This window comes from Oncorhynchus nerka, linkage group LG14 (genome assembly GCF_034236695.1).
Source record: "Oncorhynchus nerka isolate Pitt River linkage group LG14, Oner_Uvic_2.0, whole genome shotgun sequence".
Classification (NCBI taxonomy): domain Eukaryota; kingdom Metazoa; phylum Chordata; class Actinopteri; order Salmoniformes; family Salmonidae; genus Oncorhynchus; species Oncorhynchus nerka.
This window is the reverse complement of record NC_088409.1, coordinates 78,082,891-78,095,646: the sequence shown is the minus strand read 5'-3', so window position 1 is coordinate 78,095,646 and position 12,756 is coordinate 78,082,891. Positions and strand designations below refer to the sequence as shown.

Genomic DNA, 12,756 nt, shown 5'->3' with positions numbered 1-12,756 from the left:
ACTCACTGTATAGGTAACATCTGTCAAATATGTTTTTCAAGACTTTATATTTTCTTCTCCAAAATGTTTTTGTATTTTGCTATAATAATCCAGACATAAAAGTGTTAAAGTGAAATGTTTATTTTTCGAGTTGTTTGTCTTGAAACTCCAAATACTTATACTTTTTCACTAATAACATAAGCAACCTATTTACAGTTCTACGTGTAGGAGCAATATGATGTCTTCATTGCAATGCTAGTGCTGCATCGTGCCTGTTAACAAGACTGTTAGCGTTCACAACAATTGTTAGTGAGTTTGTAATGGATTGGAAACGGCTGTAATCTATGTGTCTATTGATGTTGTTATCAAAGTTAAGGAACTAAACACAGCCATTGTCATACGAAGGTCATTTACATGAGGGCAGTATTACATTATATACGGTAACGATACAAACTTTCCACCGTGCTGAATTCAGTTGTTCCAGTTGCTGTCGCTAGGAGCTGTCCGCGGTGCTGAAACGACGATGGTGAGCTGACTTGAAGAAAGAGAACGGGCATACCCAACGAGAAATCGATTTAGCGAGCGTTGGAATTGAACAGTCTCTGTCTATCAGCTGATAACGACACCAGGACATAGCTCTCATAAGTCTGGAGCGCCTGTGCTGCGCAGTGTGCGATCCCGAGGTCTCACGGCAAGTGGTTTTTGCAGAGCACGAGCAGTCTCTATTTCGTTTTAAGGAAAAGTGTTGACCCCAAGGACATTATTTTCTGTTAGCAGAGGACCGCTACTGAAAGGAAGCATGAGTGCGGCACGAGATTACAAAGTCGTTATGATGGTTCTCTTTGCAATGATGACGGACATAGGCGCTGAAGGTAAGATGCTCAATCATATAACGGAAGGCTATTTGGTCGCTTGTGCACATGTGTATTGCAATGCAATTCTGTTTCCAACCCGCCGGTGTTATCTTGCCACTGTATCCAATTATGTGTGACTCTTTTTGTTTGGTAGGCCTTCTGGGAAACTACAGATTAAGATATGTTTGTGGGAGGTCAGTCACAGTTGGCTATCGGTTGTGTTTCCTCCTATACTGAGGTTTAAATGGTCCCCTTACGGCAATTCTTCTCAAAGAACTCATGTGGAGAAGAGGATATATCGTTATATTAACGGCAGATGTTGTAGCCTACTATTCTATTGTTAGGCTATATTATAGTGTTTAGGCGATACAGTAGCCTATGTATTGCCTGCAATGAAGAATTCACCACAAGCCATAATAATTGCAATCGGTTATCCGGTTAGTTAAACACATTCATTTAAAGAAGTTATACATTAACAAGTGATGGTCATTTAGAAATAATTTAAGCAAATTCCAAATCCAAACTTTAAATAATTGTAAGTATTGTAACAACTTAAACAATCGTAGACTATTAAAGTGTGGTAAACTTATCTTCATTTGTGTCAAATATCATGTCCTTTGAAGTGTATTTTAATCGGTAATCATTATAGGCCCATATATAACCTACATGGATGGAAAATGTAATTAATTCTTGCTTGGCAGTGGGCCAATCATTTTTAATAATTCATGAATATCGTGTCAATGTCTATCTCATATTTTAAGAAATGTGTTCAAAGGAGATCTAATCATGAAATAAGATGTATATTAGTTCTAAGAACGTTGGAATGACCTACATTGGTTTTACAGCTGGCTGCACTATTCCTGCCTTTGATTTGACAACATTACTGAATAAAGTACTATCTTATTGAAAATCCTCGAGCTGCGTACTGTATGGGGTAGAGGGGTTAGGATAGTTTGGAATAAATAAACCTATAAAGACAACCAGACAATATTTTTTGGGCCTGCATCTGATAATTCTACCCACATAAATATTTGTTAAAAGGTTGGTCTTGACTTGCACCCACGGTGTACTTCACACGATGCTCACGTAAACGTGCATGTCACACAAGTCGATCATGGCAGACCCATCATACATGTACAGTATATCAAATCTGTAGAATATGTTTGGTTCTGTTTTTTCCTCCATATTTGAGTGACCCTGTGCGTCAGTTTGTGTCACATCAGGAAGGATTGAAATGCCAATGAAATAATTCAAATCCTAATTGAAGATAAATACGGTACAATATTTCAATAATTGGTCTTTCAATTCATATCCTGAATTTACTGAGATAAAAAAAATGATTTTGAGGAGATGTTTAATAGAATAGAACGGTATGAACAAAGGAAGACAAAAAGGAGGGTATCTATGTTGTGGGAAAAGACGTCAGACTTTGGCAGAATCATGCACATATTTATCTGATAAAGTAATACATCAACCTATTATAACCACAATTTATACAGATTTTTAGATCCACGAATACATATCCGATATTATAAAGAATAGCTATTAAACGGCTCCTTCACGCTTGCAGCTGGGAAAACCTGGCCCCAGAGGGAATGTTCATATTCTGCATTGATCCCACATCACAGTATCAGCCTGACCTTTTGACCTCAGAAGTCCATGGGCATCCCTGTCCTTATCAGTCACCTTCTATTGAACCTCTGAAGCTGCAATTTACTGCAGAACAGAAGCACCTGTAAAAGCACTCTAGCTAATGTGAGGCTCCATCAATCCAGTTTGAGCACTGAGCGAGAGGCTCAGTGAGCTAAAAGCTGGAGCCCATATTAAATTGATAGCATTGTGCTGTGCTAAAAATGGGTGACAAATTGATGAAGAATGGGTGAGGGTAAATATAGGTTGACTTAAGGTTGGTCAGTAATACTCCATCTTTTTTTTGTTGTTGAATCAATGTACTGTCCACTGAGTGTACAACACATTAAGGACACCTGCTCTTTCCATGACATAGACCAGGTGAATCCATGTGAAAGCTATGATCCCCTTATTGATGTCACTTGCTAAATCCACATCAATCAGTGTAGATGAGGAGACAGGTTAAAGAAGGATTTTTAAGCCTTGAGACAATTGAGACATGGATTGTGCAATTCAGAGGGTGAATGGGCAAGACAAAATATTTAAGTGCCTTTGAACGGGGTATAGTAGTAGGTGCCAGGCACACCGGTTTGAGTGTGTCAAGAACTGCAACACTGCTGGGTTTTTCATGCTCAACAGTTTCCTGTGTGTATCAACAATGGTCCACCACCCAATGGACATCCAGCCAACTTGACACAACTGTGGGAATCATTGATGTCAACATGGGTCAGCATCCCTGTGGAACGCTTTCAAGACCTTGTAGAGTCTATGCCTCAATGAATTGAGGCTGTTCTGAGGGCAAATTTATTTTTTTTGTACCCTGAGTGTATTTACAATCTGTCCATAGATATAGTTAATCTCATAGGCTGCATTAATTGAGGGCAGGATGCAAAAGCCTGTGTAGTTGTGTGTCAGGGGCTCTAATGTCAACATGCTGTTTCACAGCACATTGTGTGTTTCTACTGGTTTCATGTTGTGTTTGTGAGAATCATAGGGGAGGAAGAAGTTTGTGTCTGCTCACAGCGAGAAGGCATAACCCCTGCTACTCCTCCCTAATTATAATGAAAATTACAATACAATCTCAGCACTATCATTGATAGTGCAGAGTGCTGTGTCTTTATTGGCCGATAGGGGGCACATGAGGCCAGTGATGCTGCCGCTTTTGAGCGTCCCCTCTTGATATGGTCCTCGGGGTGGACTGTAATCATAATGGGAACAGGAGAGAATCAGTTCCCTCTCCCGGGAACATCCTATTCCTCTCTGCCACTTATACTGTCCCTGTGCGACGGATCCCTGTGCGACGGATCCCTGTGCGACGGATCCCTGTGCGACGGATCCCTGTGCTCGGATACTTCCCACAACTATCCAGCACCACCATGAACTATGAGTGGGAGGACAGTAGACTGGAAAGGGGAGTTTTGATCTTATTTTATTAGGATCGTTTTGTCCTCATTTGGACTAATCTTCCAAGAGTCCTTAAACATGAAAATACAATTTTCACATATAACACTGTTACAAGCATACATAACACACTGACATATTGACCAGATAAATACTCTAACTGTCTGAAAATATAGATTGATTCCTTCATCTACCATAGTCCCACACAACCTGCCAATATATTTAACTTAAATGGTTCTAAAATATTGTTTGAATTTATATATTGAAAGGTTTCTGGTTTGCTCAGATACATTATTCAATTTCTTTATTGCTCTAAATCAAAATGTTATTTAGCCTATTTCTCTTTTCTGTCTGGATAACACAGAATGTGGACAATGTATTCCTAGTATTTACTGAATGTCTGCCTCTTACCAACTGAATACTGTTGTGAATAGAGTTTGACCGTTTTAAATTAAATAAGCCTGTTCTTTTCAATTATCTTGTTGCTTGATGACCAACCAAGAGCATTGAGCATGACTACAAAAGAACAACCATATCTCCACCTTAAAACAATCCTTGCTGCTTTGTTCTGTTCAATCTGCAGCCTCCTAATTGAACTTGCTGATGTCCCCAGACCACAGAACAGTAGTTCACCTGACTCTCAATTAATGATTGGGGTGTTTGCTTAAGACTCTTTCCCAGTAAATATTTAGCTGTCCTTCTGATCATGCATGATTTTTCTTATTTTTTACATAGATGAATTATTTGAGAGAACCATGATAAGCAGTTGTCTAGCTGCACACCAAGTAGTTTGGTTTCTGCCACTTCCTCAATTTGTACTCCCCCCATACTTAATTCTATCCCATGCTGTGTTGGCCTTTTCCTGGTGGAACAGACCAACATAACCTTGATTTTCTTGGTGTTCAAAACAAGTTTGTTCTGGTAAACCCACTCCCTGATATTTGCAAGATGTACTTGTAGAGTTTGTTGTACCTGTTAAACTGATTGTCTTGCTGTATAAATTGTAGTATACTCTGCAAATATAGTAGCTTGAGTTTCAGATAAGGCATAAGGAAGGTTGTTGGTATATATTAAGTAAAGAAGATGTCCAAGGCAGCTGCCCTGCGGTATTCCACAGTTTAAAAGGTGAACAAAATGACCCATTGATATAAGTGGACTGTTTCCTGTCAGTTAGATATGACTGTACCCAATTCAATGTTGTTCCTTAACATAATGCAATAATCTTGTCAAAATTCTTTTATGGTCCACTAAATCAAATGCTGCACTAAAATCTAAAAATAGTACACCCACAAACCTTCCATTATTCATAGCATTGAGGTACTGGTCAGTCATATCAACCAATGCAGTGGTAGTGGAATGGTTGTTGCGATAAGCATACTGATTGGCTGTAATCAGACCATTCTTTTCCATCTACTCTTATATTTGTCTACTCACAATACCCTCCAATATCTTACTGAGTGAAGGGAGCAGACTGATTGGCCGCCTATTGGCTGGAGTAATGGGTTCTTTGCTGTCTTTCAGGATTGGACACAGTTTAGCATGCTTCCATACATTTAGCAAATGTCCCCTTTTCCAGTGACCAATTAAATCTGTATTTCAGTGGAGCTGAAATCTGGGGAGCATTATGGCAAAGTAAAAAGCAGCAAAATGATTGACAATATCAGCTGTTTTTGTTATTGTTCTCCCGTCAACATCCACACTAGATGGGCATGATGAGATAGATGTACCAAGTAATGTCTGTGAGCTTTGGGGTGCGGCTCTGTGTCTGTTTTCTCCATATTGATGCCCTGATAAAAAACCTAGCCTAGCGCTGAGCTGAGCTAGAGGGCTGGAGGGCTGGGGGTCTGGAGGGCTGGTGGTCTGGCAGTGTGGAGAGCCGGGGGACTGGAGGGCTGGAGGGCTGGTGGTGTGGAGGTCTGGAGGGCTGGTGGTCTGGAGGGCTGGAGAGCTGGAGGGCTGGAGAGCTGGTGGTCTGGAGGGCTGGTGGTCTGGGGGTCTGGTGGGCTGGCGGTCTGGAGGTCTGGTGGTGTGGAGGTCTGGAGGGCTGGTGGTGTGGAGGTCTGGAGGGCTGGGGGTCTGGAGGGGTGGTGGTCTGTAGGGGACTCCCTGCACTGTCATCTACTGACACAGGTCTGATAGGAGATTAGTACGGCTAGCTGAGGGAGAGAGAGAGAGAGAGAGAGAGAGAGAGAGAGAGAGCTGAGACAAATGGCTGGTGCAGGAAAGACTGGCTACAGCTAGAACAACATCAAACACATGCACACACACACACACACACACACACATGCACACCCTTGGAGTCCACACACACACACATGGAAACACACATGCATGTACACAGAAATGGATCCTCCTGTTTTAAATTATTGAATCGAGTAGATCTGGACACAGAAAAATGTTCATGTGATGTAGTGAATTGAACAAAAGCGCCCGCCCATATTCCCCGTTGGTGTCTGTGTGGGCGCAGAGCACAGCTTTTCATTTTCAATTATCAATTACCCCAGATAACCATACGTGTGCTGAAGGGTAGGTTTGAGAACAAGCTTTTTGTGTGTGTGTGTGTGTGTGTGTGTGTGTGTGTGTGTGTGTGTGTGTGTGTGTGTGTGTGTGTGTGTGTGTGTGTGTAAAAGCAAGAAGAATCCGTTTGAGAGATGTTACATTTTCCAGATTTGAAGTTGTCATCAATCACTCTGTATTGCAATATTAGAACAAGTGTCATGTGATGTCTGAGGCTTGGCACACAGAGTCGAATTATGAAGGCCTCATTTTTGCTGTCCTTTATGTTTTATTAAGTTAAGCTTTCCATGTTGGAGCTCTGAGCTTGACCTGAATATGCCACTATCACTACTTTCTTCTTAGCAGTTGTTTTTCTCCCTATAGCACACAAACACTGCATCTGTGTGTGTGTGTGTATGTGTGTGTGTGTGTGTGTGTGTGTGTGTGTGTGTGTGTGTGTGTGTGTGTGTGTGTGTGTGTGTGTGTGTGTGTGTGTGTGTGTGTGTGTGTGTGTGTGTGTGTGTGTGTATGCATGCAAACACACACACACACACACGCTTGCAAGGAGAAATCATAATCGAGCTCTGCTCAGCTTTTTTAGCTCCCCCCTAATTACTGGCTATTAAAAATGTATACAACCATCTTCTAAGCTTGTCTTTAAGAGTAACATTTGACTGCCATTCATGTTATATAAAAGAGTACGAATATAGATCTTGGAGGTTGTGATGAGAGGTGATGTTCTAGAAAGAGTATTTCTCATCGTCCGAGAGGATGTCACGTAACTTGACACGCTGCAGCAGGTGTAGATATTGTAGTGAAGATGACAGACCTTTTATGAAAATGATCAAGGCACAAGGCGAGTCCCAGATGCAGACAAAGGAGGCAGATGGTTGGAGTTTTACAATGTTTATTAATCCAGAAAGTGGTAGGCAAGAGAATGGTCGTGTACAGGTTAAAGGTCAAAGCCAGTTCAGAGTCCAATAGGTACTGAAGGGCAGGCAGATTCAAGATCAGGGCAGGCAGGATGATCAGGCAGGTGGGAAAGTAGTCCAGAGTCAGGCAGTGGTCAAAACCGGGAGGACTATCAAAAGAGAATAGAAAAGGAGTACAGGGAAAAACACTCTGGTTGACGTGACTAAACATACCAGATGAACTGGCACAGAGAGACAGGAAACACAGGGATAAATACACTAGGGAAAATAAATGACACCTGGAGGGGGTGGAGACAATCATAGGGACAGGTGAAACAGATCAGGGGCGTGACAGAAAACAAGGATATTGAATATAGGCAAAACAGGCTGAACTTCCACCCAGCTTCCTTCCTTCCTTCCTTCCTTCCTTCCTTCCTTCCTTCCTTCCTTCCTTCCTTCCTTCCTTCCTTCCTTCCTTCCTTCCTTCCTTCCTTCTTCCTTCCTTCCTTCCTTCCTTCCTTCCTTCCTTCCTTCCTTCCTTCCTTCCTTCCTTCCTTCCTTCCTTCCTTCCTTCCATCCTCTCTCTCTCTCTCTCTTCACTCTCTTCTCTCTCTCTCTCTCTCTCTCCCTCTCTCTCCTCGTTCCTCTCTCCTTGTCCCCGCCGCAGAGAAAAAGCCATTTGCTCTGTGTGTCAGTGATCTGACGCAATCAGCATTACTTCACGGCATGTTGGGGGGAAAAAAAAGCTGGAAAGAGGGGACATCTCCTTTAATTAAACACCATAGATGCCCTCGGATTTGATGAAGATTATATCATTTGGGAGGATTTAAAATGTTCAACACATGCTTTTCTATTACCGGTGATTAACCTGTCCCAGTGAGCTCCTCCTTGTGCCATCAGAGTCTATTCAGACCATGAATACCCTTCAAATTGTTTCAGAGTTTCCCTTTTGACACACTCAATTGGAACTGAGTGTTATTGTAAAGCAGCTGTTGGTTCTCGTCTCCCGGGGAAGGAAGGAAGAGGGCTCAGTCTGATTCCGTCTCCCGGGGAAGGAAGAAAGAAGGCTCAGTCTGATCCCGTCTCCCGGGGAAGGAAGGAAGAGGGTTCAGTCTGATCCCGTCTCCCGGGGAAGGAAGAAAGAGGGCTCAGTCTTATCCCGTCTCCCGGGGAAGGAAGAAAGAGGGCTCAGTCCGATCCCGTCTCCCGGGGAAGGAAGGAAGAGGGCTCAGTCTGATCCCGTCTCCCGGGGAAGGAAGAAAGAGGGCTCAGTCTGATCCCGTCTCCCGGGGAAGGAAGAAAGAGGGCTCAGTCTGATCCCGTCTCCCGGGGAAGGAAGAAAGAAGGCTCAGTCTGATCCCGTCTCCCGGGAAGGAAGGAAGAGGGCTCAGTCTGATCCCGTCTCCCGGGTAAGGAAACAAGAGGGCTCAGTCTGATCCCGTCTCCCGGGTAAGGAAAGAAGAGGGCTCAGTCTGATCCCGTCTCCCGGGGAAGGAAGGAAGAGGGCTCAGTCTGATCCCGTCTCCCGGGTAAGGAAAGAAGAGGGCTCAGTCTGATCCCGTCTCCCGGGGAAGGAAGGAAGAGGGTTCAGTCTGATCCCGTCTCCCGGGGAAGGAAGAAAGAGGGCTCAGTCTTATCCCGTCTCCCGGGGAAGGAAGGAAGAGGGCTCAGTCCGATCCCGTCTCCCGGGGAAGGAAGGAAGAGGGCTCAGTCTGATCCCATTTCCCGGGGAAGGAAGGAAGAAGGCTCAGTCTGATCCAGTCTCCCAAGGAAGGAAGGAAGAAGGCTCAGTCTGATCCCGTTTCCCGGGGAAGGAAGGAAGAGGGCTCAGTCTGATCCCGTCTCCCGGGGAAGGAAGGAAGAGGGCTCAGTCTGATCCCATCTCCCGGGGAAGAAAGGAAGAGGGCTCAGTCTGATCCCGTCTCCCGGGGAAGAAAGGAAGAGGGCTCAGTCTGATCCCGTCTCCCCGGGAAGAAAGGAAGAGGGCTCAGTCTGATCCCGTCTCCCGGGGAAGAAAGGAAGAGGGCTCAGTCTGATCCCGTCTCCCGGGGAAGAAAGGAAGAGGGCTCAGTCTGATCCCATCTCCCCGGGAAGAAAGGAAGAGGGCTCAGTCTGATCCCATCTCCCGGGGAAGAAAGGAAGAGGGCTCAGTCTGATCCCGTCTCCCGGGGAAGAAAGGAAGAGGGCTCAGTCTGATCCCGTCTCCCGGGGAAGGAAGGAAGAGGGCTCAGTCTGATCCCGTCTCCCGGGGAAGGAAGGAAGAGGGCTCAGTCTGATTCCGTCTCCAGGGGAAGGAAGAAAAAGGGCTCAGTCTGATTCCGTCTCCCGGGGAAGGAAGGAAGAGGGCTCAGTCTGATCCCGTTTCCCGGGTAAGGAAGGAAGAGTGCTCAGTCTGATCCCGTCTCCCAGGGAAGGAAGGAAGAGGGCTCAGTCTGATCCCGTCTCCCGGGGAAGGAAGGAAGAGGGCTCAGTCTGAAGTCTGAGTCTGAATCAGATCTTTTGACACATCCCAGGCGGTGCGGCGAGGCACTGAGATGACGGTGGAACTGAATGCTGTCATTCTCTTCTCCTCCGTCTTCTCCCCTCTGCATGCGTGTCTCTCTGAATCGAGCCACTGCCCCTGAGAAATGTTTACCCCAGCTGCTGTCAGTCAAAGCAGGTTCCCTGAAGGTTTACTATATCTCCATCTCTGAATGCAACAATACGTCTCCTTTGTGACAAAAGTCCTCGAGTTATAGTATATAACTCACAAATCTGAGTAAACATCAGAGTAAACACGCAAGTTAACATCAGAGTAAACATGAGAGTAAACATTCAAGTTAACACCAGAGTAAACATCCGAGTAATCATCCGAGTAAACATCTGAGTTAACATCAGAGTAAACATGAGAGTAAACATCCGAGTTAACATCTGAGTAAACATCAGAGTAAACATCTGAGTAAACATCCGAGTAAACATCTGAGTAAACATCCGAGTAAATATCTGAGTAAACATCAGAGTAAACATCAGAGTAAACATCCGAGTTAACATCCGAGTAAACATCTGAGTAAACATCAGAGTAAACATCAGAGTAAACATCCGAGTAAACATCCGAGTAAACATCCGAGTTAACATCCGAGTAAACATCCGAGTAAACATCTGAGTAAACATCCGAGTAAACATCTGAGTAAACATCAGAGTAAACATCAGAGTAAACATCCGAGTTAACATCCGAGTTAACATCCGAGTAAACATCCGAGTAAACATCAGAGTAAACATCCGAGTAAACATCAGAGTAAACATCCGAGTAAACATCAGAGTAAACATCCGAGTAAACATCAGAGTAAACATCTGAGTAAACATCTGAGTAAACATCTGAGTAAACATCCGAGTAAATATCTGAGTAAACATCCGAGTAAACACCCAAGTTAACATCACAGTAAACATCTGAGTAGTTCTACCTGTTTACGCTCCATTACAGGGAATACAGCCCCCTGTCATCTTCAAACGTCATTTATGCTCCAGTCTATTTCTGCATGGCTTGTACCTTTCCAAACAAGAAACAAACCTGTTCCTCTCTTGTCCTGCCTCTCTGTTACATACTGCACAGTACCATCCTGTGGCTCTCCAGTTCTTCTCCTGTTCTACTTGAACACTCAGTACCGTGGGTCTGGTCTGAAAGCAGAGCTATAGAACATTAACGCTATTCATGTGTGAATGACTGGTGATGTCACATAGTAGCCTTTGGTTTCTCTCCCGGCTAGCTGTCTGCTGAGAGGCTTGGGGACGTTCATTACAAATCAATGGCCAATTTGGTCTGCACTCTGGCCATATGTCCCCATGCATTACTCTCCAGGCTGTCTCCGCCTGGCTCTACTCCATAATGTAAATAAATCCTGCCTCCCATTTATATTGTGTTGCTTGGGCCAATGACCTGACGCGCACAGTCAGTAAGAGACATAACATCATGCTTGAATTGAAATCCACTAGAAAAGTTTCCGGAGCTAGACAGTTTTTTTCTTATTAAGATGAAGTTTGGTGTTTCTTTTTTCACACACTCCTCATCTGCTTTTCTATTCCCTCCTCCATCGCTACCTCATCCGTCCTCACCATGAAGCTCAGTCAGTCTATCGATCTGACCACTGAGGAGGAGAGCAAACGTTAGCACAGGGAATCAGTACCAACCCATCCTCTCCTCTCCTCTCCTCTCATGGATTAGGAAACTGTGTACACCTGGCTAATTGGGGCTGGCGTGTGGTATGCATGCAGAGCTGAGGGCCTCTCTGGAACCATTAGGCCCTTGGACAGCTCTCTTTCTTTCCCCCACGTTTGGTTCACACTGCCAGGTCGTGTCTGGAGGGCTCTTCATCTAGACGGGCGAACCAGGATCAGACCAGACCAGACCTGGAGGAAATCAGCTGTGGTCGTGTGCACAGGCAGCAGGTAAGAACTTTCACAGGAAGCAGGTCAACACTTCCACAGGCAGCAGGTCAACACTTCCACAGACAGCAGGCCAACACTTCCACAGGCAGCAGGTCAACACTTCCACAGGCAGCAGGTCAACACTTCCACCGGCAGCAGGTCAACACTTCCACAGGGAGGAGATCAACACTTCCACAGGCAGCAGGTCAACACTTCCACAGGCAGCAGGTCAACACTTCCACAGGCAGCAGGTCAACACTTCCACAGGCAGCAGGTCAACACTTCGACAGACAGCAGGCCAACACTTCCACAGGCAGCAGGTCAACACTTCCACAGGCAGCAGGTCAACACTTCCACCGGCAGCAGGTCAACACTTCCACAGGGAGGAGATCAACACTTCCACAGGCAGCAGGTCAACACTTCCACAGGCAGCAGGTCAACACTTCCACAGGCAGCAGGTCAACACTTCCACAGGCAGCAGGTCAACACTTCCACAGGCAGTAGATCAACACTTCCACAGGCAGCAGATCAACACTTCCACAGGCAGCAGGTCCACACTTCCACAGGCAGCAGGCCAACACTTCCACAGGCAGCAGATCAACACTTCCACAGGCAGCAGGTCAACACTTCCACAGGCAGCAGGTAAACACTTCCACAGGCAGCAGATCAACACTTCCACAGGCAGCAGGCCAACACTTCCACAAGGAGGAGATCGACACTTCCACAGGCAGCAGGTCAACAGTTCCACAGGCAGCAGGTCAACACTTCCACAGGCAGCAGGCCAACACTTCAACAGGGAGGAGATCAACACTTCCACAGGCAGCAGGTCAACACTTCCACAGGCAGCAGATCAACACTTCCACAGGCAGCAGGTCAACACTTCCACAGGAGGCAGATCAACACTTCCACAGGCAGCAGGTCAACACTTCCACAGGCAGCAGGTCAACACTTCCACAGGCAGCAGATCAACACTTCCACAGGCAGCAGGTCAACACTTCCACAGGCAGCAGGTCAACACTTCCACAGGCAGCAGATCAACACTTCCACAGGCAGCAGGCCAACACTTCCACAGGGAGGAGATCAAC

At 45.3% G+C, this 12,756-nt stretch overlaps 1 protein-coding gene across 2 annotated transcripts in view; it reads left to right on the top strand.

Annotated features, from left to right (window-relative positions):
• Window positions 1-483: 483 nt before the first annotated feature.
• LOC115119272 (seizure protein 6 homolog) overlaps window positions 484-12,756 on the top strand; it is a 219,320-nt gene continuing 207,047 nt past the window's right edge. For both annotated transcript variants that reach the window (XM_065000444.1, XM_065000443.1), the window contains exon 1: window positions 484-851. In XM_065000444.1, the coding sequence (XP_064856516.1) occupies window positions 779-851 (73 nt within the window). In that variant the 5' untranslated portion in view covers window positions 484-778. The remainder of the gene's footprint in view (window positions 852-12,756) is intronic.